At 31.6% G+C, this 26,445-nt stretch overlaps 8 protein-coding genes across 8 annotated transcripts; 4 read left to right on the top strand and 4 right to left on the bottom strand.

Annotated features, from left to right (window-relative positions):
- Nucleotides 1-947: 947 nt before the first annotated feature.
- Nucleotides 948-1,936, top strand: BX663DRAFT_495987 (armadillo-type protein). Its single transcript, XM_051525717.1, has 3 exons — nucleotides 948-1,173; nucleotides 1,292-1,412; nucleotides 1,465-1,936. Exons 1-3 carry the CDS (start codon nucleotides 1,016-1,018, stop codon nucleotides 1,837-1,839), a joined length of 654 nt encoding a protein of 217 aa, XP_051386297.1. The 5' UTR covers nucleotides 948-1,015; the 3' UTR covers nucleotides 1,840-1,936.
- BX663DRAFT_557997 (uncharacterized protein) lies at nucleotides 1,878-4,472 on the bottom strand (the record flags this gene model as incomplete). Its single annotated transcript, XM_051531795.1, has 8 exons — nucleotides 1,878-2,059; nucleotides 2,462-2,769; nucleotides 2,846-2,920; nucleotides 3,029-3,144; nucleotides 3,200-3,302; nucleotides 3,414-3,619; nucleotides 3,682-3,920; nucleotides 4,451-4,472. The coding sequence occupies 8 exons, from the start codon at nucleotides 4,470-4,472 to the stop codon at nucleotides 1,920-1,922; spliced, it is 1,209 nt and encodes a 402-aa protein (XP_051386296.1). The 3' UTR covers nucleotides 1,878-1,919.
- A 2,670-nt stretch (nucleotides 4,473-7,142) lies between these two features.
- BX663DRAFT_447720 (uncharacterized protein) lies at nucleotides 7,143-9,019 on the bottom strand. The gene is made up of 2 exons (XM_051523702.1): nucleotides 8,962-9,019; nucleotides 7,143-8,902 (listed from the first exon to the last, which is right to left on the bottom strand). Exons 1-2 carry the CDS (start codon nucleotides 9,005-9,007, stop codon nucleotides 7,155-7,157), a joined length of 1,794 nt encoding a protein of 597 aa, XP_051386295.1. The 5' UTR covers nucleotides 9,008-9,019; the 3' UTR covers nucleotides 7,143-7,154.
- Nucleotides 9,020-10,214: 1,195 nt separating this feature from the next.
- Nucleotides 10,215-11,446, bottom strand: BX663DRAFT_557996 (uncharacterized protein; the record flags this gene model as incomplete). Its single annotated transcript, XM_051531794.1, has 4 exons — nucleotides 10,215-10,782; nucleotides 10,886-11,237; nucleotides 11,303-11,365; nucleotides 11,425-11,446. The coding sequence occupies 4 exons, from the start codon at nucleotides 11,444-11,446 to the stop codon at nucleotides 10,320-10,322; spliced, it is 900 nt and encodes a 299-aa protein (XP_051386294.1). The 3' UTR covers nucleotides 10,215-10,319.
- Nucleotides 11,447-14,965: 3,519 nt separating this feature from the next.
- Nucleotides 14,966-15,352, top strand: BX663DRAFT_483065 (uncharacterized protein; the record flags this gene model as incomplete). Its single annotated transcript, XM_051524470.1, has 1 exon — nucleotides 14,966-15,352. One exon carries the CDS (start codon nucleotides 14,966-14,968, stop codon nucleotides 15,350-15,352), a length of 387 nt encoding a protein of 128 aa, XP_051386293.1.
- Nucleotides 15,353-17,434: 2,082 nt separating this feature from the next.
- Nucleotides 17,435-19,733, top strand: BX663DRAFT_495968 (phosphatase 2A regulatory B subunit-domain-containing protein). Its single transcript, XM_051525716.1, has 7 exons — nucleotides 17,435-17,535; nucleotides 17,603-17,897; nucleotides 18,006-18,202; nucleotides 18,278-18,493; nucleotides 18,558-19,309; nucleotides 19,375-19,453; nucleotides 19,512-19,733. The coding sequence occupies exons 1-7, from the start codon at nucleotides 17,512-17,514 to the stop codon at nucleotides 19,641-19,643; spliced, it is 1,695 nt and encodes a 564-aa protein (XP_051386292.1). The 5' UTR covers nucleotides 17,435-17,511; the 3' UTR covers nucleotides 19,644-19,733.
- Nucleotides 19,734-19,791: 58 nt separating this feature from the next.
- Nucleotides 19,792-24,002, top strand: BX663DRAFT_483063 (trafficking protein particle complex subunit 10; the record flags this gene model as incomplete). Its single annotated transcript, XM_051524469.1, has 11 exons — nucleotides 19,792-19,819; nucleotides 19,902-20,116; nucleotides 20,190-20,386; nucleotides 20,482-21,769; nucleotides 21,834-21,953; nucleotides 22,015-22,455; nucleotides 22,526-22,647; nucleotides 22,723-22,846; nucleotides 22,921-23,044; nucleotides 23,126-23,373; nucleotides 23,457-24,002. 11 exons carry the CDS (start codon nucleotides 19,792-19,794, stop codon nucleotides 24,000-24,002), a joined length of 3,453 nt encoding a protein of 1,150 aa, XP_051386291.1.
- Nucleotides 24,003-24,163: 161 nt separating this feature from the next.
- On the bottom strand, nucleotides 24,164-25,994 carry BX663DRAFT_495963 (uncharacterized protein). The gene is made up of 4 exons (XM_051525715.1): nucleotides 25,485-25,994; nucleotides 24,568-25,392; nucleotides 24,421-24,504; nucleotides 24,164-24,359 (listed from the first exon to the last, which is right to left on the bottom strand). The coding sequence occupies exons 1-4, from the start codon at nucleotides 25,980-25,982 to the stop codon at nucleotides 24,213-24,215; spliced, it is 1,554 nt and encodes a 517-aa protein (XP_051386290.1). The 5' UTR covers nucleotides 25,983-25,994; the 3' UTR covers nucleotides 24,164-24,212.
- Nucleotides 25,995-26,445: the final 451 nt, after the last annotated feature.

The following is a 26,445-nucleotide window of genomic DNA, read 5'->3' as shown; positions in this document are numbered from 1 at the left end:
AGGTGTAGCAGGTGATAGTTCAGAACCTATTCGAGTAGCTTTCTTCGTAGCTGGTGTAAAACGAAAGGGTAATGTAAGTGTAAGTAATGAGGCATTAGTAATAGTAGTAGTTGGGATTAAAATAAGTGGGGATCGAACAGGTTGAGGTTTTATTTTTAGTATAGAATACGGTCTAATGGAAAAGTGATGATGGCAATAGGGTTTAATTACTGCTCTTATTGATTGTGAGGAAATTCTATGCATATTAATACATTTAAAAGAATACCCATATTTTAAATACAAAATTTAAATAAATAATTTTAAACCCAATTTTAATCCTGTAAACAGCATGATGTAGTGGTGATGATAACAGTAATATGGACTTTATACGTGTAACTTGCGTGTTCAAAAAAAAAAAAAAAAAAAAAAAGAAAAGAAAAAAAGGGTTTTTATACACTACCATTAGAAGAGATGGCAAGCAGCATAATTCAATATTAGGTATACATTCTACTCATTTACATATTTATAACAGTCATTCTCAATTCAGCTTCATTTTTTTTTTCATACTGTCTAATAAAGAACGTATAGACACAAGTGATTTTTTCAAAATATTATTTATTTATTTATATAACTGTATTATCTTCAATTCTCATGTCTTATGAGACCTTGATTTATAAAAGTACTTTTAGTTTTTAAGCAGCTTTCTTTAATAGTTGATGTTATAGCAAAATAAATAAAGAAAATAGACACAATGTTAATTCTTGCTTTTGATTTAATCTTTAAATATATAAACAATATACATATTGGACAATATTCCTTACTAGGTGAAAGCCTTTTATACCATATTTATCAAGAACATTCATATCTCTTTATACAAAATAAACGAAATGCTTAGACTTTGTACCTCTCACAAGTTTTTTTCCTAAATTAATGAAGATACAACAGTCACTTTTTTTTTTTTGTAATTTTTTTTTTTCTGTCAACCTACTAAAATTTATAAAATATAATTTTTATAACCTATTTTATTATATACATTATGGCTACTTCACAGCAACGCCCCGAGAACATTGCCGCTATGATCAATGGCGTCGAACGTTACAACCCTGAAAACATTACTGTTCTTGAAGAATATTTAACAAAGCAATGTGAATCTGGGGAATATGATTTAGAAGCTAATCTGGCTATTCTCAAACTGTATATATATATATATATATATATATAAATATAGTACATGTAAAGATGAAAACAAAATAATTAACATTTCCTCTCCCTCTCCCTCTTTCTCTTTTCTTTTCTTTTTTATATACGTTAGTTATCAATTCAATCCTTCTTTGGCTAAAGAACCTATCATTGTAAAGATCCTTGTAAAAGCTTTAACTGCAATTCCTGCTCCTGATTTCAATCTTTGTCTTTACCTCTTGGCTGAACATGCTGTAAGTTCATCAAATATATACAAAATGGATTATTTTCTAATGCATTGTATAGCATCTCGAATCAATCGAAAAGTTAACTGAATTACAACAATTATTAGAACAAGCACGTTATGTTAAATTTTGGCAATCTGATCTCAAGCCCTGGATTGCTGTTGTGCCCAGTTTTGAAGATGACATTCGTCAAGTGATTTCACGTGTTATGGCTATGTCTTATCAAACGATTAATGCTTCATTGTTAGCAGCTAATCTCGGCTTATCCGGTGACGCGTTTAAGAAATTCTGTGAAAGCCAAGGCTGGCAAACTTTAGCTGGTGATTTAATTCAAATTCCCATCAATAAGGGTAATGAAGCCAAGACAGTTGTGATTAGAGAAAATATTAAATTTGAACAATTCACAAAGGTGATTGGTTATTCCAACGAAATGTAAAGAAACGGAAAAAAAAAAGAAAAAGAAATGAAAAAGAAAAATTATATATAATAAAAGGGCACCCATGTATACATTAAGTTTTATTTAATATTTTTTTGATGATCTACGACAACAATAGGAGACATTAATTCAAGTTCTTGTTTTTCTAATTCATTTGCTGGCTTTTTTTCTTCTAAATAATCAGCTACATACATGCCTGCAGTTGCAAATATCATACCACCTAGAAAAAAAAAGGTTAATATTTTTTACTTGCTTTATATAAATGTTATGTGTGAGTTAGAATACCTATACCGATATACATTCTTGTCTTTGGTGGCAATGATGTATATGATCCCCATAATGACTTTTTTTGCATTTTATGTATTTTTTTTTTTTTTTAAAAAAAAGGAAATTATGACAACGAGTAAGAGTAGGGAGTATTATCAAATAAAATCTCCACATAAAAAAATTAGCTGCTTCTTACTTGTATATTTACAGATTGATTATGTACAAATTTATTCAACATTATGAATAATATTAAGAATTCTGTAATAAAGAGATTACGAGTATAGAATAGAAACTAACTATATACACTTACTTTCTACTATTTTTTTTTTTTTTTTTTTTTTTTTTGGGTACTTACCACTTTGGACGCAACCTACTACTTCGATATACTTCATCTTTTCTATGTCCCAATCACTATACTCGCACAAGTTAAGTAACATATCTTTCAGCATTTTTGGAAGCTTAATCTTCGATTCATGGAAGTATTTTCTATCAGTAGGCCCACCATAGAATGAAGCTGCCTCGCACGCACCAAACTCTAATATTTTACTTCCATCAGATACGAGACAAATCGACATATCCAGTTTTGATCCTGTTTCCTCTCTATCAAACTCATCTTGCGTTGCTCGCTTCCTTTTGCGACTGTAGGTACTTGCCGGGCCATTCCTATAAAAATGATCAATCAATAAAACAACAAAATAGATATAAGTCGGTGATTTATGTAATTTTGAACATACCTTACGCAATTAATGCTATCAATATCATAGAAGCTATCGATAAATGGGGCCCATATATGGCTATTATACCATGATTCATCCTATCGTACCAGAAGAGGGTTGAGATTTTTCTGATACTTGTGCAGTCTTATATGTATTTATTTTTTATCAGTAAAAGAGTCCTTTGAAATGCATACATATTTACTTACAAGGTCTCAATAGCATAACATATTTTATCAATATGAAAACTCTTGTCTTTTGAATAATTATTGTATCGAATATCAGCATACTTGAAAATTTCCTTTCTTATTTCATTTACTGTAGGCTAAAAAAAAAGGTTACCCTGATTTATAAAGATAAAAATGTTGATGCTCTACTACCTTGTTCATGCCTTCCAATAATGAACGTATTTCTTCTGATAAAGCAACATCTTTTTTATTGCCTTCACTTGTAATTTCTGCCCATTCGTCATCAGTAAAAAGGCTTTTTTACTTTTAAGTCAGATATATCAATAATGAACGAATGTATAGCACTACTCAAGTAAAAGATTTTAATGAGTAAAAACCTTGTGCTAAATTTAATGAATTACTTTACTTCTCTCGTTCTAAATCAGATCCATAGGAATAAAGAATATCTTCAACTACTCTTTCTGAGCGTAATTTCCATTTCTTATCTTCTTTCATTTTTTTAAAACAGTTATCGAAGACATCAAAGGATCTAGTCGTTAATAGCTTAATCCTCTCTGAAACTCCGGAAGCAAAACTAACTGTATCCAAAGGGTTATCAGGAACTTCTATGTTCTGAAAATAGAAAAAAAAGATTACTGAATTGAAGATCAACATATCGTTCATCAAGTCTATACCTTTACTTGGCTTAATGATGTCTCACTCATGTTAGCTAGATTTTCCGTATCCTCTGGATTTTCATGAATGCTCGCTTGTACACTACTTGTGTCTTCACAATTATTTCTTCGATAGTGATGATGGAAACCATTGGTTGTTTCAAATTGTTTATTACAAAAACATAAAAATTTTGAATTACTCTGTCTATAAATGGTTCTCGTTTCATCTGTAATAATGTTAGATTCATTTTCAATAAAGCCTATAGATTAACATACCATTAGGAAGAACAATCCTCAATGATGAAGAATGATGATCTCTATTATGAGTATTAAGAGTGTTTTGATTTGTAAAAGATATGCTACAGATATTACAGTAAAACATGTGAAGAACGATTAAGTGTGTTATGATTGAAGTTGTATTAAAAACTAAGTTAATAGAAATAGAAAATCATTTATTAAATAGTAAAGAGTGCATTACACGCCACAGCATAATATTCATTATACAACATTCAGTTTTAATAGTGGTCATTATAAGAGTATTTGAGCATTAAAATAATAATAATATTCATTGCATTATGTGATAATAAGAATTCAATAGGTTTATGGCTGTTATATTCAATTACATAATTATTTATACAAGTCATACATATTATATACACATTGATAATATTAAATATTGTTAGGTAATAACATCTCAGAGGATGCTAGTAATAATAGTAGCATATAAATAATTGGTATTATTGCTATAGCTGGAATATTCATTGTGAATTTATATTAACGCATTGCTTACCCCAGAAATAAAGATTGGGCATATTTTTTTTTAGTAACAGCGACAGTTTAGGGAGAAATATGCATACTGCATGCAGAATTATTCAGAGACAATGTTTATGTATAATGCTTTATTATACTAGTATTCACTTATCGAAATTATACTTCCATTATTATCACTTATTTTGCAAAAATCAAATAAATAGCCATTGTCGTTTTACCGTATTATTTTTCTTGGTACAATTTTTATATTATTTTTCTTCTGTTCTGTTCTATATGATAGTCTTTGTAGTCTTGGGACTCTTTTTTTCTAAAGAATCCTTTAATCAATGGCCAGGTTATGAATAAAATATGTGTTCAAGGTAAGTATAATTTGTTACTTGTAATGCTTATAGCATATTTTTGTTTTTATTATTATTATGATTATTTTATATGTATCAGTTTTTTGTGGATTAAATAAACATTTATCGTAAACAATGTCCAATAAAGAAGCCTGTTTGATGTAAATAAAGCCTAAAAAGGAATAAAATACCATCTATATAACACAATAACGTATAGCCATGTTTTGATGAGTCATGAAGCATAAAGCCAGTGATAAAAAAAAAATATGGTATGTAAAGTATCAGTAAATGAAAAGTAATTATAAAGTATATTTACTCTTGAGTAGAAAAATAATTAATACAAGTCGTATATCTTCTTCTATTAATGTTCTTGTGAATATCAACTTATGAAAACAACTTTACAAGTCAAGCTGTGGATAAACTAAGATAATGTAACTTTGTGAGTGTGTGAGTGTGTATGCATGTATTAAATGTGGGGTAACACATATTCTTATCGATTTCATATGATTGTGACTGTAATTTACAACAACGACCTCCTTATTCTTATAAAAAAGTAGATATTCAAAGTTATTTCTTCTTCTTTTTCTTCTTTATTATTACTATTTCTTCTGTAGGTAAGTCATTAAATAATACTATTTTATTCTTCTTCCCTGCCCTAGGAGGAAATTCTTTTTCTCATGGTTACCACTTATGTACCGGGCTCTTGATGAGGAAGACACCCTATCTTGCCCTCCTTGAATTAGGAGGACATTGTAGGGTATCTTGTTGATTCAGAGGGCGTTACATATTGTGATCGCTATGGTTTTTCTAACCTCCTAGTAAAAATAAAAAATACAAGAACAAAGAAGGTGCAGCGAATCCTAGCCTCCACGCGGCCACCTTTGGACTGCAGTAATTATTATTATTTTTACTGTTGACGAATTGGGGATTCACTTTTTTTATATGAAATAAAAATGAAAATAAAATACAATAAATAAATATCTCTTTTTTTTACGCGTCTTTTAATAATCTTGTGCCTTCTTTAACTATTGTTTGTATAATAAAATATCTTTTTGCTCTAAATTGACTTTAAGAAGTATAAAAACAAGTAGAGAAGTTATAAAGTAATTGACATAAAAAATACAGGAAATATAAGATGTTATGTAGTAGTCATTATGTAAACTATTGACTAATATCTTATCAGAGAAACTATCATGATTATTATTCTTCCTTTACAATCAAATTATTATTTTTTTTTAAATTAACTAAGATGAGTACAATACATTAAAGATATTAAATACTTATTAGAAAAAGAGGCTTCTAAATTCAGCTTGAAACTTAAATTTCTTTCATGTATACATATTTCCTTTTTTTTTTTTTTTTTTTTTTTTTTTTTTTTTTGAAATCCCATTCATATAAAGCTTTTAAATGATTTAATAATGAGCCGTTTCTTTGGTTCTAGTGAAACTACTTCAAAATGAGGTAGATATTTTAAACAAGTTATATCTAATGTAGAAACAACTTTTGATTCTTTTCTCGAACAACCTATTACTCGACGACAGTCATCAGCAAACGAAGGTAAATGATATTCTAATGTCCCTTATTAATCTTCTTTTTCTTTCTTTCTTTCTTTATTATGATAACGAACACTACTTTACACTAGGTTTCTACTGAAAAGAAATATGAGTATATTATTATCATTAGGATCATAAAAAAAGAATCTACATATTTAATTGTTAAACGAATTTAATATCATTACTGAAATACAGTGTACATAAAAGAAAGAGAGAAAGAGAACACTACAACAAGAGTACTTTAAAGAATATGTATTTGATATACCTAATAATAATGTAACTTTGATGTGCCAAAGAATTTAAGTGAGTGTGATATTTTTGCTATGACTTCAACTATGCTCTCTAAGAAAAAGTAAGCAAACATAATAAATAGTTCATTACCTATTTATACAAATATACTTTTCAGTAATGACTATATGAACCTTTCTTTTTTTTTTAAAAAAAAAAAATAATAATAATAATCTGCATTTATACATATTGTCATGAACTGGCTTATAATGTCATTTTTCTTGATTAAACATGCGGATCAAGGAATTCTATCTAGATTCCCCTGAAACTCTCTTGATCCACTTCATCAAATAATATTAAAATCACTAACACTTCATTATCTATAACATTCTTCTGGTTCACATCTTATCCTCAGACCTCTTTAACAATTCTTATAAATACTCCTTAATTTAAATTCATAAATATAGTGATTAACTTTAGAACTACTGTTCGGTCTCGTTGACTTTTTTTTGACTTAATATTTTTATTTTCTAATATTTTTTTTTTTTTTTTTTTTTTTTTTTTTTTTTTTTTGATATCTTAAAAGAAATATCACAGACACTCATCACTCGTAAGGGTTCTCAGTTGAACTCTCTTTGCTAAACACATTAAAATAATCATTTTCAGCATACTTTACCCAACCAAACTTGTCAGGTAAACCAACAGCAGCTGCTTCTTCATCGCTGGATTCATCACTGGGCTCTTTGAATGAAGGAGGTGGAGGCGGAGTAAACATATGGACAGGAATCCTTGAAGTTTTGTCTCTCGGTGGAGTGTACCATGTATCTCTCATCCATGCAAGCTTTTTATTCTTCTTGGAAACTGAAGGACGGTTAAACGACTCTTCTCCACCAATTGATGCTGTACGAGCTTGGAGAATTTTATCAGCAGCAATATTGATCTCCTTTTTCATTTGTAGTAAGTGGCCTAACGTAATGGGGAGCTTGGAGAGATCGGATACAGTGGATGGAAAGTTAAAGCTGTATCGGTACTTAGAGACATAAAGGCCATTTTTAGCAAGCTCCATAGTTGAGAGAGAGCAATGGGTACCAGTAATTTGAATAAAATAAGTCATTAAGCGGCAATCATAACCATGGGTATTTTGAATAATTCCGTCTAATGTATCCTTTGCCTCTCGTAATAGTTTGTCTTCATCTTGAATTGACTTTGAGTCACTGTTACGTTTGGCACATTCACCAATAGCAAGATCCAGTTCTTCTGTATTAATATCAACGACCAATCTGATATCAATTTTAAAGCCATGAATATACTTTGTCTTGGGATAGAGGACCTTCTTCTCCTTGATCGAGAGTGGGTATTCAGATTCAGCTGAGACAATACGGACATTTTCTGAGGGAGGGAACAATAACTCCAGCAAAGGAGACCATAAGATTCGAAAGTAATCATTTTCACGATAGTTGATATTACTGGTATTACTAAGCATCTTTTTATAATCACTCATTGTTCTGAGTATGTGCTTTATTATACTAAACACCCTCGTAAGGCCAATATCACTTGCATGCTTGATTTTCATTTTTCCGATATAGCTTTTAACAGCGTTAAAATCGTTCGATAGATCTAACGTGTTCTTAATGATAATGAGGATATTTGTGACAATTGCATCCAAAGGGTATTCCTTCATTTTGAGCTTCTTGTCAAAGTAGTCGTTAATATATTTCCACTGATCATTATCAAAAAGTTTTCGCTGAGATGAATATGACTGGTCAGAAAGATCAAGAATGGATGAAAATCCAGCAGTCATGATTTTTCGTTGGCGGTCGGTAAGCTGCTTAGGGTTTTGCAAGTACAACTGATGTAGTTTTAAGGCTTCCCTTTTGATTATGGTACCCAAGCTTACAGTGGAATTTGGTATCATGATACCATCGCTTTCAACATCAGTGGCATCACCAGTGACTTTATCAGTAGCTTTATCAGTGGCTTTATCCTTCTGTCTCCTTTTGTTGCCTTTTGTCTCTAGTTGGGTATTCATGCGTTTCTTGCTTTGTGATCTCTCCACAGCCTCTTCTTCCAAAACAGCCTCCACCTTATCGACATTAGTAATGTGATCAATAGCATTTTTTTGCAATTCTGGATACGAGGTGTGCCAGAAATAATCGAGGGCATCGTTTTGATTGCGAAGCGCAGCATGGAGTCCAACTATTACTTTATACTCCTTTGAATCAACAAAGGCGGCACCAAGTACTTTGAGAAGCTGAATTGCTTCTCTTCTTGGCTTGGTCGGGTCAATGGTTACTAAACTTCGGTAGAAGTTTATTAGACTCCATTCCGAAAAATTTGTTGAGCTCCAATAATCTATTGTAACTATCTGGTTAGAGCTATACTAAATTACTTTTATATTAATAGGCACATACTATAGCAAACGAGTTTTCCTTTCAACGATTTCCAAAGAGCAGTCATAGGTGGTTGTTGTAAAAATAAAATAAAATAAAATAAAATAAAATAAAATAAAATAAAATAAAATAAAATAAAATAAAATAAAATAACAAAAAAAAGGAGAAAAAAAAAGGAGAAAGGGGCTACCACCATTCCTTACCCCTAATTTAATTAGTATACATATATGCCTAACTGAACGACCTTTTTTTTAGTCTTTAGACTAAAACATGTTTTTTTTGTGTCGTTCAGCTTGTGAGCAAAGATAGAGCGCATGTTGAAACTCGCCATGTAATCTCTGTTCCATAGAGTATTACAAGATTGACAGTTGAGAACTGGATGGATCATCATATTGGAGTTATCACGTTGGTTGGAAGTACTTCTTGTATGACATCTGAGACATATTTGACTTGTGAAATACTCATCAATCATAACGACGTACTTTCTTGAATTTGGCTGGTTGCGTCTGATTGATTTGACATAATTTATCAAGGCTTTTCTGAATACCTTTGTTAGAGAAGGTAAATTCCCACGAAGCTCACCGAACAGAGCAGAACCAAACGCCACTACAGTAGGCCTTTCAGCTTCACCGGCATTGTCTCTAGGGGCTAACGGTTTCCATCTTTTGCTGATTTGCTTGCTGTATATCAGGATTGCCTTCTTGGTATTTTCAGCTACCTGTAAACGACCGTTTACACATTTCGGTCAATGCTTTTTGCTTGTTTCTATAGCCGTGATATTTGAGCTTTTTCAACCCAGTTGTGTAATAGCCTTTAATTGCCTCAAAGTTCCGAAATATATAACGCAAAGCTTTATTGAACTGGTCCCAGTTACACGTCCTTGTTGATGGTGTATTAGAAATCAGACGGCGTGTGTCAACGTTGGCTCACGAATGATGACTTGTTGCTCCATTCTTTCTAAAACATGATATAACTACGGCAAATACAAGTGAGGTTTAGCATAGTAATCTGCTTCAGTTAGGTTCAAGCCATGTAATCTTTGGTGGCATTCATCAATAAGATTGTTGATTGAGGTTTTGTGAGTGTCAGCAACATCCAGATTAGCAGGGTAAATTACTTCTTGATTAGTACAGATAGCATTATATACCCGCTCAGCTAGATCGCGTTTGACACCATTTCAGAAAGGGAGGTCTGGAAATTCAGTTGTGTCACAAAGCTTCGTAAAGAGATAGCGCGACGTTTTTGGCTTGAAGTTGGCTCCAACATGATTCTCTATAAGTGTATCAAAGCTACGCATGACTATTGAGATTAGTGTGCTATACTGAATGTTGGGGGAACTGTTGTTGCCTATTAAAATTTTCTCCCATTTCATTACTAAATTATAAGAAAGCTTCAGCGATCTCGGTATCGGCATTCTTTCCTTGACCAACAAACAAAGCAGCAAAGTTGTATAGTTTTTTGTGAGTCAGTTTTGGTATAGCCTCGCCGTTCCTCGAAAGTTTCAGACAGAACCAGTTCAGAAATAATGAAGCTGCATAAGTAACATTGCTGAGATGACGAACAACGCGACGGACCTCCGTAACAAATAATGTTCTTTGGTCTTGATTGAAGTTTTCAGCCCTCAGCATAGCTTTCAATTTGGTTTTGATGACAAACTTTGTTCTTCTAGCTCTTGGACTTGGACCAACGGCTTCAGTCTCTGCCGTTTCAACACTAGGCTTTCTCTTAGATTCAGAGGTGGAAGATTCTTGTCGAGCCTTCCTCTTGGCTTCGGAACGCGCTTGTTTCATTTTAACTTTCTCAGACAGATGCACCGGAGTACTAGAGGATTCACTAGGTGTACTTGGAATGAGACTAACAACTTTCTCGAACTCTTGTGTTATTCCTGTATTATATTAAAGAGTGTTTAGTAAAACTTCAAAAGTGTAATTTAATTTTCATTGACATATCTGAAGATAGAGTAGAAGCCTGTACAGGAGCAGTAGCTGAGTGTTCTGTGCGAGCAGTACGAGGTTGAAGAGCAATAGGTTCTTGAAAATCATCATCTTTTTCAAAAGTAGTAATGACAGTAGAGCGAATAATGTGACGGGATGGGCGTATGGAGGTAGAAGAACTAGATTCACCGGACTCAGTGACACGTCGCATTTGTGAAGATAATTTTGTCACTTTTTCGATGTCGCGTTGTTCCCTAGTTATAGTGGGGGGGGGAGGCGGATGAAAGCCAGTTGGAGCTTGGAAATCTTCACATTCTTCATTCTCAAAAAAGTCGGCAGGAATATTTGAAGTAACATCCTTGGCTAAAATATGATGCTACGATTAGTATTATTTGTGTATTTCAGTTATATATATACATCCAGTATACCTTTTTCTTTTCCTTTCTTTTTTCTTGGTCTAGGATCTCCAAAATTTTTGCTCCCAGAAGGATCTAAAAGTATATTGTAAGACATATGATATATAGCTATACGTCAAATTTAAATACTTTACCAGGTTTTCTTTTTGGAAGCATTTCTATACACTTGAACTGAACTAACAAAAAAAAAAAAAAAAAAAAAAAAAAAAAAAAAAAAAAAAAAAAAAAAAACCTAGAATGAAGAATGAATTAAGAGTTCAAAGGCTCTATATTTATATCTTTAATTTTCATTTCCTTCATGGCGGAAAATTTGTAATACAATTAATGAATTTATTGTAAGTTGTGATATATATGTATTATTCATTGATGATTTATTCGTGTGAGTGAAATGAAACATTCACTTTCATTGTTGGGAGTAGGAGGCGACTCTTATTGTCCCTCTCTCCCCTTTTCTCTCTTTTCTTATTTTACTTTAGATTTATTTTACCGAAATTATGATCCTTTATTGATAATCCGCATATTACAAAAATATATATATATATATATATAAATATATATATCTATATATATTTATTTTATATCTTATTCGAAATAATAAAGAAAAATTAGTTACACAATCAGAGTCGCCGACTCTCGACCAATAATTGATGGGTATCAGCATAAATGACTAAAATAGGAGAAAGGGGATGTCATTTTGTAAAATCGGTAGATAAAAAAGATATAAGAAAAAACAAAAACAGTGGGCTAATCTAGATGCTTGTGTGAGTGTTTATTCAATGTAAACTGACTGAAGAACTTTATTGATCCAAGATGATCTCCTTTATATACATTTATCGTTATTTGTTACTTGTATGAATATAATCGTATGAAATTGTCGGTTTTCTGATCCACTGGTACCTGGACTACATACGGAGCCCAATATTACAGAGTATAAATAATGATTGTAACCAAGACCTGGTGGCTCTAGGTCTTTCTTTCTTACGAATAATAAAAACCCTACATTCTACGTATCCTAATCACTTTACTTGGCTTTATTATTTCAAAAACGATAGTTCACTCACTCCATCAAACTTACAGAAATGCTCCTTATTGTCCTAAGTAATTCGAATCTGGGATATTCTCCATGAGGATTGTTCGTTCCGGGACCATTCAAGTTAGGTGAATTATATCCTAATCTGGATGATCATCATAGTAGTCTGGTAGTCTATTAGAGGCCTTTCTTGTTAAATGGAACAAGATTATAGCTTCTTGTTTATACATTCGTCCAAAAACTAAGCGTGTCTCAATATATCCCACTTTCATGTTGATGTCCCACTTTCATATTGGTGTCCCATTTTTGCATTGGTGTCCCAATCCAATTTTGAAACGACCAAATTTTTTCTCATTGGCCTAACCTAGTTTCTTTGACTGTAAAACAGACCTTCATTGGTTTATTTCTTTTCATTGGCCTTTTGAAATTTAAATTAAACGCTTCTTTAATTCTTTTAATATGACACATTATACACTTCTTTAAAATACAGTTATTAATGGAGCTTATATTATTATTGAAAACGATTATATCCTTTCTTTTTATTATATTAGCCTTTATTATTTCCTTTTTGGGTTAAAGAAGTACAAATAAAAATACGTATAATATTTACATATATAAAAACGATTATAAAAAATGTATATAAAAATAGGTATAAAAATATAAAAAATAGATGGTTATAAAAATGAATATTACAAAAAAAATAAGAATAGATAAATAAATAAATAGATAAATACAGAATAAACCAGAATAACGCGTATATTAGATGTGCCAAAACATCCTATACAGCTTCTTTCGTAATAAGAGCAATGCCTATAAAAAAAAGAAAAATAATTAATAAATAAAAAGATATAATAGTTAAATATATTTGCTTACCATTTTAAAAAAAAGGCTATCTTATCTATAAGCGTTATCCTGTAAAGTATAGAATAGTTTTCATTTACCTAGATTAAAAGAAGTTAGTATTGTAATTATAAAGTAAATAGTATATATGCTTATATTTGCCTTTTACATTGTATATAGTCATTTATTTTAAAAGATAAATTCAATAAAATGTGTCTATCTTTTATTGATAGTAAAATTAAAAGGTGTTAGTCTAATAATTACCGAGATTAGGCATTATATGAATGGCATTTACCTTTATATTTCATAAAGAAATCTAATTTAGAAAGCCTAAGATACGATTTCAAATTAGATTAGAAACAAACAGATACATCATAAAGACATATAATAGCCTAGAAAAAAAAAAGTTAGCCTTATCTTTAAGCATTGTAGTATGAAATTAGATATGTGTACGCTTACTTCAAACATTATAGTATACACCTAAATATTAAAATAAAAGCAAAAGTTGGCTAAAAAAGGATACTACAAAGAGGATCCAACACCTCAGAATTTAACATAGTGAAGCCAACACCTGAGAGTTAAACATAGTGAAGCCAACACCTGAGAGTTAAACAAAGAGGATCCAACACCTCAGAATTTAACATAGTGAAGCCAACACCTCAGAGTTAAACAAAGAGGATCCAGTACCTCTTGAACAATAAGAATCCAACATCCCAGTGTTAAGAAATTGTTACTAGCGATTCACAATTTATTATCTAAGTTCACCATCCTAAAACAATTTTTGCATTGTATTGAATTAGTGTACTTTAAATAAATAAAAGTAATAAGTATCTCACCTTCAATCAAGTATGATTGACAGAATAACATTTGAAAACCTCAAAGGTCAAAGGATCCAACACCTTTGATCTATTAAACGCTATTGATGTTTCGCAATTGAAAAGAGCAAGCATTCAACATGATTGAAACAAACAAGAGGATCCAACACCTCTTGAACAGCAAAAGAATCCAACATCTTAAAGTTGCTGCGAATTTGTTACGCTTTCTGGCAGTTCATAATTTCAGACCACTGTTCATAAACAGAAATTCACAACGCATCAGGTTAGTGTACATTATAAAAATAAGCATGAGTAATAAGAGATGTTTTACCTTCAGGTATGTGTAAGGGAGGAGTTAATATACCATTTAAAGATCTAGCAAGTCAAAGGATCCAACACCTTCAATTTAATAAATCTTATTGATATTATAATTAAAAAGCTTGAAAAATGCGAAGCCAGAAAAAAAAAGTTGAAAGCGTAGCGCTTAAATATTGCGTTGACGTCATTCTAATTTTATTTGTAGTGAAAAGTATAGTGTATATAACGATATCCTAATAAAAATGGATAGGAGATGGACGCAAAGTTATCATCCTTCCGTTTCTGTCCACGTCACTGCCTCCATCTTGCATTGGTTGCACATAATTTCTATTGGTCGACAGCTAAAGTGGATTTGCTTTTGCCACTTTTTTTGAATATGGTCACTTTTTTGAGTTTGAGAGCTGTCTAAATAATGTTCCTATTTAGCTGCTAAATGATCAAATGTAATATAACCAAAAAGTGACCGACTGATTATTTTTGTTGACCAATTTATTTTCAGAAAGCTGGTCAAATTAGCTTCAAACATCTGGGTAATCTAACCTCACACAAAAACATAGGCAGAGTTTTCAAAAAAATCGGTAAATTAAGAATGAAAGTACTGTACCTAATTATAAAATATAAAAAGCCACTTCATGCTTTTTTTTTTTCCTTCTCTTTTCACTTAAACTTAGCATGTCTGTAATGGATATACCATCTGAATTTATGCATTGTTTTAATGTTAATGATGAGATCTCTGTTCCCGATCACATGGATGTTGAAGAGTCCACACAATTAGATTTGTATGAAATTGCCTCGATTGTGTGGCATTCTTGGCAACCTGGTGTTGACGATCAAATCCAGAAGAAGAATGACGAACCAGAGATTAAGAGATTTATGGATTTAGATATGTACCAGGCAAATTATAATGATAAAAAAATAACTGACGAAGACATACTCCCCACTGCTTTACCTAAACGCAATTCAGAGAAAAAAAAAATTTCATTTAAAGCTGCTTCAGGAACCAGGAGACCTTACCGATTCTATACTCCAACTCAGATCCAAGATCAAAGAGCTTCTTGATCTTGTTATAGAGCAAGAAATGTCGACGATACAGGCTGGTTTCACAGTAGGTATTGTTGTTAGAACAGCTCAAAATTATGTGAAGCAATACAAAGACGATGAGCAGAAGAGACTCCCTGGGAAAAAAATTGCATTATGGCTATAGCAAAAAGCTAAATAGTCATCATACAGACTTTTTATGTGAATTCTATGTAAAAAATGCTACTGCTGTTCTTCGGCAGGCAAGAGGTACGCTACTTTTTACTTTCAACAACATTGAATCTATTAGTCTCTCTTCTTTGCACAATCACCTAGTTAAACATGCTTCACTTACATTGAAAAAGTTAGAGTCAGTGATTTCTTCTAGAACGTCTCAGGAACTTTGGAAAAGCGAAGAAAAACAGTTTTAGAGTGGACTAAAGATGAAAATATGGATTGGTCTAAAAAACTATGTCTTTATTGATGAAGCCTGATTCAACATGCATATTAGACGAAAATTTGGCAGGTCTAAAATAGGTACACCTGCAAAACAGATTCTTCCTGCTAATAGAGGAATCACAATAACAATTATTGGAGCAATCTGTGAGAAAGGCATCATTGATTTGACCTTGAGGAAATCAAAACGTGTTTATAAAGGGATGGCTCAAACAAAAAGAGAAAAAAAATGGTGGTAAAACTGCTGAGGTTATTGATGTAAATGCAAGAGTTGGAACTCGCAGTGAGCATTTTCTACAGTTCATCTCTGGTGTTATGGATACACTAGATAATCACAATATGGTTAAAAGATATATTATCATGGACAATCCATCTATTCATCAAGTGTCTGAAGTATCTGAACTCATTGTTTCTAGGGGATATGTACCCGTCTATTTACCACCATACTTTCCCTTCCTAAATCTGATTGAACTACTTTGGTCAAAGCTGAAAGCTGGCGTAAAAAGAGACTGCCTTTCTTCTACAGATAATTTTAGTTCCAGAATCACTGAATCGGCAAAACAAATAACACCTGATGATTGCTGTAGCTGGATCAAGCATTCTATTTTTTTTTTTTTTTTTTATTATTATTATATCTTATTCTTAGTTGGCAAAACATCAGCATACCCACTCTGTTGACTTTCAACACAGTCAACATGAACGTTGCTGAACCCTCTACTAAGTTTTAATCTACCCTATTGCGCATCTGTAAAAGTGCATTTCGCTGGATAAATATTGCAGTTAGCTGCCTTGCCTATCCACCTTCTTGCAAACTTTTAGAGCTCTATACTTTAGACGTTCTAAAATGATGGTCCTTGGAGCAAATTTAACTTTGACTTCAACACTGTAGAGTGATGGCTAATTTATTAAGCAATAACTGACAGGCATCGATGAAAGGCTTGTGAGGAAGTTTAGTGAGGTTAGTTAAAATATTAACAGTTTCACTACGATTGCTTGTCCAAGAATAAAATAAAAAAAAAAGAGAATACTAATAAAAAGATTCATTTGATAAGCTAATTTTAACAATAAAATGTACATTATGTAAAAGTTTGAATCTTCCTTCTAAATAAGGAAAACTATATTCAACATAGTGAAGCTTATAAAAAACTTACAAAAAAAAAATGATATTTGTTCTTTTGATATACATTTTATTTTAGAACATCATGATAATATTCTATAAATGCTCTAGCAAACGAATATATTACGAAATTTGGTTAATGAATGTGTTCGATACCTTATCCAGCTTAGTTTATTTTGTTTAGACCTTTCTTTTTTTCGAGATATCAAGAAAAAGAACATTCAAAATTAGATAATTTTTTAATTACTTTCTTTTAAAATGAGTAGTTTGTAGTCTATCTCAAAACCATAAACAAATACTAAATCTAAAGAAAGAAAGAAAAAGAAGAATAAGAAAAAAGAAAATTGTACTATTATTTTAAGTTAAAAACTTGTCATGAAAACAACCAGTGTTTGGACAGTATTATAGGAAAAAAAAAAAAAAAAGAAAAAGCTTACACACACAAATAGATAATCTAATTTATCTACAAGCCTACAACTAGTATATAGAATGCGTATTTGTAATTATTGCTTATTTTTTTTATTTTTTATTTATTTTATTTTATTTTATTTATTTTATTTATTTTTTTATTTTTTATCCATATAAAAACCGGGAAATTTTCAGCTTTGGCCTTCTATTATTATCCAGGATGATAAAAGGACTTAAGGGAGTTGTAAAGTTTTGTGTTATTTACATTTATAGTATATAGTTGACATTCTTTTATATTTGTATATCTAAAGCTTTCTAGAAATAAATCACACAATAAAGAGAAATTAGCGAAATCACACGATGTTAATAATAATAATAATAATAAGACCCGTTCTTCTTCAATACGTCTGTCATTTAGTAAATCTCAGCCAGAACAAATAAAATCAGACGATGTTACGAACCGATCAGCAAAAGTGACAAACAAGATATTAAATGATACACCTAAAGATGAAATACCCCTTCGTACACCGCGTCGTCAACGTTCTTCAAGGATTAATCTGCCCACTTTGCAACAGCATCACTTGGAAAAGAATCTTCGTTTCACTGGTAATGAAAAATAAAAACACACACACACTCATACACACACATACATACATACATACACACATACCTTATTTATACAATTAAGAACCCACTAATATAATATATTTCAAGAGGTCCCACCTTCAAAACGTCAAGAATTATTTATATTAAAATTACAACAATGTCAAATCATTTTTGATTTTAATGACTCTACTTCAGAATTGAGAAATAAAGAAATAAAACGGCAAGAATTACAGGAAATGTTGGAATATATATCTACTTCCAAAGAGGCTATTTCAGATGCAATCTATCCTCATTTTATTCAAATGGTAATAGTAATATATTAAAAAAAAAAACTGTACATGAACTAAAATCACTTTTGTAATTTTTTTGTATAAACATAGTTTACTGTAAATGCTTTTCGTACAATATCACCACCACCACTACAAATGTCAAATACTTTCCAAGAAAACTATGATCCAGAAAGTGATGATTCTGCTTTAGAAACAACATGGCCACATCTACAACTTGTTTATGAACTATTTTTAAGATTTCTTGAATCACCTAAATTCAATCCTCATATTGCTAAAAAATTCATCAATGAAAAGTTTATTCTTCAGGTAAGTACTTGATACAAAATAATAATAAAAAAAGCAATTGTGAACTAAAATAGAATGTTATTAGTTGCTCGAATTATTTGACAGTGAAGATCCCCGTGAACGTGACTTTCTTAAAACAATTCTTCATCGTATCTATGGCAAAATCCTCGGATTACGTGCATTTATTCGACGTTCCATAAATCATATCTTTTTCCAGTTCATTTATGAAACTTTTCGCTTTAATGGTATCTCTGAACTTTTGGAGATTTTGGGCAGTATTATTAATGGATTTGCTTTACCACTTAAAGAAGAACACAAAACATTTCTTTTAAAAGTCTTGATACCATTACATACATCACCTTCATTGGCCAGTTATGGTCCCCAACTAACCTATTGTGTTGTACAGTTTCTTGAGAAGGAACCTCAGTTAGCTTCAGGCGTAATTAGAGGGCTCTTGCGCTATTGGCCTAAATTAAATAGCTCCAAGGAAGTATTATTTTTGACAGAACTCGAGGAAATTATCATGACTGTGAATGAAGATGCCTTGTTAGAAGTCATGATTCCCTTTTTCACAAAGCTGGCAAATTGTGTTGATAGTTGTCATTTTCAAGTAGCAGAACGGGCACTCTATTTCTATACCTATGAAGATGTGATACAAGTGATACATGATTATAGTAAAGTTATTATGCCTATCATCTTCCCATCATTATATCAAAAGACAGATCACTGGAATCAAGCCATCTATGGACTTGTGTATAATGCACTTGAACTACTGGAAAAAATAAACAGTGAATTATTTGATCAGTTAGTAGAAAAATTTCATCAAGAAGAATTAGAGTACGTATATATATAAAAATATATTATCAATGTATGATACAAGATTATAATTAATGTCTATATAGGAATGTAAAAATAAAGCATATCGAGGATAGAACTTCAGTATGGAAGACACTAAATCAGCAGATCATACATCATAAGAATGTAAGTAAAACTAGATGGATTTTAATTCATCAAGAAGCTTATATTGTCATTAATATAGGTAATGATAAATGATAATATAAATTCAACTGTCAGTATTATATCTTCTTCTCATCTTCATGATTCCCGTAAAGATAAAATTCAAGATACTCAAGATAATTCAGATAGTGAAGATTCTTGGCATAATATATAATAATAATAATAAAGAAGACATTTTATGTGTTTAAAAAAAAAAAGAGGGGGAGGGATAAAAATTAAAAGGCAGTCAGCAAACAGAATAAAGTAGCATTTTATTTGCAAAACTATTCTTTTGTACCTTTTTCATCAATAGTTTTGATTGAATGAGTGGACAAAAATTAACTGTAACATGTAATAAAGAGGTTTCATTTTTATATTGAAAGATATTTGAATATTAAGGCTTTTTTTTTTTTTTTTTTTTTGATTTCATTAGATTGTGATGAATATGAAGTTTGGCCGTTAATTGCAGATGACTTGAGTTCTCGACTTCCACTTCGCCATCTAAAATGGCAACCGTCCAGTCAACGTGCTGAATGCATTATTCCTTTATTAGAAGTCGATTTGAAACGGTTCACAATCGATCCTACACCACCATCTCTAACAGCTACACAAACTGTTTATTTAAATTTATATTTTGTAACTTGCGATGTAAGAAGCGTATTTTTTTTTTTTTTGAGATAAAAAAAAAAATCACATTTTGATGTATAAACTTTTACATTAGGATAATGAAGTCTATAAATCAAAAATTAGAAAGAATATTCGTCAATGGGTTGAAATGATGCAAACGAAAAAGAATCAAGAGTGGTTAATTGTTTATGTAGCAGATACAGAAGCGAAACGTTCAAATAATTATTTAGGTTTAAAATCCTCTATCTATGATAAAATCAAAACAGATTTTAATCCACCTAAACAAGATAGGTAAACAATTGATAAAGCAATGTAGTATTATCCTATTAAAATAGAGTTGTTCTTATCCTCACGCTTTCTCTCTCTCTCTCTCTCTTTTTTTTTAGATGTGCTTATATTCGTAAAAAGGATCCAGAAGGCCCGCAGTCCGAGCTTTGGTCGTCGTTTATTGAGAAAATGAAAGAATGTATTTTATCCAGCTTCGACATGCAAGTCCTTCAAATACAAGAAGACACAAGACGTTTAGACATGCAGCGGCATATGCCTGGTTGGAATTACTGTACCTTTTTCATTCTTAAGGAAGGGCTTGCACAAGCTTATGAAATCATGACTCTCTATGAAGATGCTCTCATCCAATATGATGAACTCGAAGCCTCCTTTTTTCAAGTCTTGCGTGATAAGGCATTAGCTTGGTTTGGTCACTTTGGCGGTACAGATGCTTATGACGATAGTGGTAATATCCTCGACTTTAAGCGCAAAAACTACCGCGATCTAATCAACAAGAACATTATCTCGGTCTTTGATTTTAGGAGCTATCTATTTGCAAGGCAATGCCGTATGTTGATTAAGTTACAAAGGGTAGTAGAGATGTTAGCACGTGCTCAACTGTTTATTACATCCTTTATACCATCCATTCGTGAAAATGCCTTGCCGGAGCATTTTTTAGAGTCTTGGGTATTCTCGGCTTGTATGAATGTTGTGAACGAATGTGAACCATTAGGGGAAGACGACAAGGCATATCATGCAGTCAAAGCAGATCTATTGTTGACTGCACGACGTCAGCTTGATAAGTTAGGAGTTAAATGGGGTCATTTGCCAAACACAGAGCCATTTTCAATTTATATGACAGAGGATAACTCAGAGAATAACGACAAAATAGCTATCACCAACCCCAAGTTATTAGAAGCGATGGCCTCGCTTGAGGCCTTTGATAAAGCCTATATGGGACTAAGCACCCGCGTCATCAAATGCTATGATCAAAGCAATCGTGCCCGAGCTGCTCTTTCTGTACATGGTGACATTGCGGCTTTAAAGTATGTACGTGGGAAAGATGAAGAGTGTGTTCGAATTTTTGAATCTATGATTTGGCGGTATGGAGAAGATGGTTGGAATGCAATTGAAAACAGTTTGCTGATTAAGTGTGCGGATGCTCAACGACGTTTAGGACGCATTGATCAGTATGTGGAATCAGTTTTGGCTCTATTGAAAAATAGTCAAGATTCAGAAACAGCTGAACATTATACGAATGAGATGTTGACTAATGTAATCAAGTTGGATAAAATTATTAAAAGACCCTTTGAGCCAATTTTTGAAATCTCTGTTATTTCAATTATTGATGGAATATCAGTTCCTAGTACAAGTGTGGAAGTGTGTATCTATAACCGCTTGCCTAAGGTAAAAAAGAAAGAAAGAAAGAAAGAAAAATGACCAAAGGACCTTGCTAAATTTGATATAATAGAAAATATATTATGATACTATTTCATTAAGATTAGTAGGCAGTGATCCTGAACAAATTTGGTTTACAACTGCTAATCAAGATTTATTACCCGGAAAAAATACCTTTTTATTAACAAGCAAGGTAAAAAGAAAAAGAAAAAAAAAGAAATTACAATTATTTATTAAATACTGACATTTTAAAGGTATCAACATCTGGTAATTATGTTGTAGAAATGTGTGAAATGGAAATAGGAAAGCTTGTATTTAGTCACAACTTCCTTCGTCCTGGACAAAAGAAACGTGTAATGCGATTAAATCATGATATAAATCAACTTTATTTGTCTCTACAACAACCTTGTGATGTATGTTTAGGAGAAAGACAGAAAATATCAGTTCAAATAGATAGTCGAACATGTCATGTCAAACAAGGTGTTCTATTACTAGAGCCCCAAACAGAAGGTATGGAAATCATTCGTACAAATCAAGTAAAGGGTATTTTGCGACATAATGAAGAAGAGCAAAAAGAGATTGAATTGAAGATGTCAGAAACAACTGGGGAAATTACTTTGCCTGAACTTTATCCTCTTGACCAATTAGAAGTTTTTGTCAAATATGATGGCCCGTATACAGAATTTGATTATAGGGTAAACCATATATATTTATATAATATTGTATTTTATAATGCATAAATTGATAAGTTCTGGTTCAAATTAGATAAAGTCAACTGTCACATATGAATCAAAAGAGGATAAGGAATGTAAATTTATCTCTTCAGACTATGTAAGAGTCACCATGCCTTTACTTGTAACTGAATCCACTATATTTAGAGAAAATTGGTAAGTATATGTATATATATATATATATATATATATATGCATAAATATATTTAAGTATATTAATTTGGTTATTAGTATATTTTTAAAAGTAGAGCTTGCTTGTAATGGTGATTTACCTGTGCGTATTCTTGGAGCGTTTGCAAAACCATCTACTTTTTATGTAGTCGAAAGTCAATCAGAAATGAAACAATGCGATTTGGTAAATCGAATATAAGCAGTCTTTTTGTTTTCTTCTTATTCTTTTAACAAATTAATATATTTATATATTTTTAGACACTATTTCCTCGACAAACAGTAACATTCATTTATAAACTTTTGAAAAGGGAAGATGAAGATGACATAAAAGACGTCAATTCTAAAATATATTTCAGTGTTAAATATCGAACTCTAAAGAATGGTAAAAACTATCTTATTGTTAAATGAAACTTAATTGTCAAATTTTAACAATCTACTTGTATATTTCTTTCTTTGCGAATAGAGGTTGAAAATAGTTTACAGATCATGTTGAAGGAGAAATTGAAAGCATTTGATTTGGATCAACATACACCTTATGTATTTCAAAAGATAAAGGAGGCATTTTTAGACTCTGTAGATTATTCAAGTTATGGATTAACAGATGTAGTTCACTTGGATAACTTTGATGTTGAATTATGTGAATCCTTTTTATTAAATAGAGACCTCAAGACAAAAGTACAATTATTAGACTTGATAGAAGACTTTTTCGAGGTAATATTTATGCATAATTATTTTTTTCTTTTCCTTTCATCTTGTAAAAAAAAAAAAAACTTATTCGTTTTGGCCTTATTTAGCAAAATGTGGCTATTACAATGCAACAAATTAAACAAAAATACCATCATCCACCAATTTATTCCATCACATTCCCACTTGAAGTTCCTACAAAAAAGATCATACATACAGCTGAGCTTATTCTTTCTGTTGAAAAAGATTTACTTGTATCTGAAGCTTGTTCCTGTACATTACGTATCAAACAACTTACATATTGGGATCCATCACCCAGTGAGTCCTATTACTATTATGACATTGATGTAGATTATGATAATTGGTTACTGAGTGGTAAAAGAAGACTTCGGTTTTTATCTAAACCCGGTCAAATCATGGATTTCCCTATAAAGCTAATTCCTTTAAAGACGGGTAACTTATTGTTACCTAATATACGTGTCTCTTCTGTATCACCAGACATCTTTGCATCTACTATCTATGTCAACAGTGCACAACAAATCTTGGTAAAGCCTAAATCAAAGACAGCAACATTCTTTGTAGAGCAGCAACAGAGATTTGTTCAACAACAACAAAATATGTATAATAATGGGTTACCAATTGTTATTGAAAAATAAAGTCAATAAAGCTATTTCTTTCATAAATATATGCAAAAATACAGTAAATAACTCCATATTATTAGGCTTGATGTAAAAGAGATAATAAAATGATTTTATTTATTTACATAAATATAGCAAGAGAAAGAGAGAGAGTGAGAGTGAGTGAGTGAGTGAGTGAGTGAGTGAGTGAGTGAGTGAGTGAGAGGAAGAGGGAGTGGGTATAGGAGCTTATGTACATGGTTCATATCCGATGACAAGTGGCATTAATGACTTGGAATCTGATCCTTCTTTAGAGGCTTCACTTTCAAGCACTGTTAAATCAATTTCTAACTTTGCCAATGTTGACTTTACTTTTGTTTCAAATGGTTTAAAAATCTGGATATTAAAGAGTTAATTTTTTTTTATCTTTAACATGTAAATATGAACTTTATTTTACCTGTTTTGCTACTGCCTTCTTACCACCTGTCTTGTTTAATTCAATTACATCTTTTTGCTTAACTCCAAGTAATCTTGTTAAAATCTAAAGACATCCATTATTTAATAAGTATAAAAAAATATATATAATCTTTTGTCCCACTTCTACCTCATTGTTAAAAACTACTTTAACAGTTCCTTTCACTTTATCTTCAGGATCTCCTATTTCTACTTCTAAATAAAATCCATGAATAGTTGACATACGTAATGTAGCTAGCTTTATACATTTCACTTTGACAATGACTGTATCAGCTACATGACCTGCATAATTAGGTTGTTCCATTGATTTCAAAGTCTTTTGAAGAACTTCAAAAGAACAATGTGCTTTACCATCTTTGTCCACTTCCATAATAGCTTGACATTTTTCTAATTCATTCATACTATCCCATACACTTGCATCTACCCATGACAGCTCTTGACTTTCCTCTTGTGAGGCCATTATTTCTGATTCAGTTCTCATGCGCTTAGATGGGGAAAGAGATTGCATTGAAACCTCTTGAGCAGTTCTACGTGGTGATATAGGTGGGTCCATAAAATCATCATTGTCCAATATAGGATCATCAGAGGGTATCGCTAATGCATGATTCTCTATTGATTCAACCACTTTATCAACGTCCATCCTATTTTCAAAGGCTTCAAGCATGCTATAATCAATATCATCGTCATCAAAATCTTCAATTTCATCCACAAGATCAGGGCTTTGAATAGTTCGTGTGATAGTTGGTTGTGAGCGATTTTCTATCATCAAATGATTTGATTTTGTAGGTGGATTATCTTCTTCAACAAGTAATCCAAGTTTGGCCTTCAATCGTCTTTCTAATTCATTTATCATATTGCCTCCATATAATTCTGGGACATTGCCTCCCAAAACTTTTACGTTATTTTTGTTTAGTAATAACATGCCTCTTCTTACTTGACAATTCTTAATAAGCAACTAGAAATATACATGTGTATGTATGTATACATGTATTGTATTAGATTAGATTAGATTAGAAATGAAAGCTTTTTTTTTTATCAATAATTTACTTTGCAACCAAAAGGTGTTTTCAGATCTAATTCATGTATAGTTTCCATCTCCATTGCTTGAATTTGCTTTGTTCCATCCGTTAACGTCCAACGTAACATACCTCTAGAAAACTCGACTTCTTCATTGGCGCTGCGCTCAACATAGGTATGTCGTACTGGCACCAGGTTGTTTAAATTGTTCAAAAGTGAATAAGCAGAATTACTAATGTCGATTGTGTCTTGGATCTGCAAAACAACACCATCCGAGCGTAAGTGAGTAGCTGGAAAGATATCGACGACTGATTGCCCAAAATTATCTTCAATCACGGATTCTGAAGTCTCTGATATATCTTTATGAAGAAAGTCATTAATGAGATCATTATAGAGGGCCTCTGTTGTGCTTGTTGATTTTATTGTACTGGCATCGTACCAAGCTTTGAAATAGTTGGGTTTAAGCCGAATGCCAGATCGATCTTTACACCAACGTAAAAGAATAGCTGGTGGTTCATCGGTAGACATTATTTAACGCATACAAAAACAAAAGCAAAAGAAAAAAAAATCTATTCTATTATTTTTTTTTTTTTTTTTAATTACGATTAAATATTTTTTATTGAAAAAAAAGATTTCAACACATAATATTGTTATTGTCCAGGTCAGATAAAAAAAAAAAATCTTTTGATAGTTAAAATAGGAAAAAGATAAAGAAGGGAAACTGTATGATCAGATACTAGATTAATTACTGTAAAACCACTGAATCAAGCCAGTACTAAGAGGTGCCATGGTAAGGGTAATCAAGCTTCAAAGAATATATCACATATGAATAACACATGCAGAAGTAGAGGAAATGCTTTGTACGAGTAAATGGCTTTCTAATTACGTTTATTACGAAAATGATTTGAGTAGAGAAGGTAAAGGATTAGCCAGCCACCTTGCTAGACATTTGTAGTCGGGCTAGAATTGATTAGTACAGATAGCTACACAA

The sequence above is a fragment of the Cokeromyces recurvatus genome, assembly GCF_025118155.1.
Source record: "Cokeromyces recurvatus strain NRRL 2243 chromosome Unknown BX663scaffold_3, whole genome shotgun sequence".
NCBI classification, from domain to species: Eukaryota; Fungi; Mucoromycota; class Mucoromycetes; order Mucorales; family Mucoraceae; genus Cokeromyces; species Cokeromyces recurvatus.
This window is presented reverse-complemented; position numbering and strand designations above follow the sequence as displayed.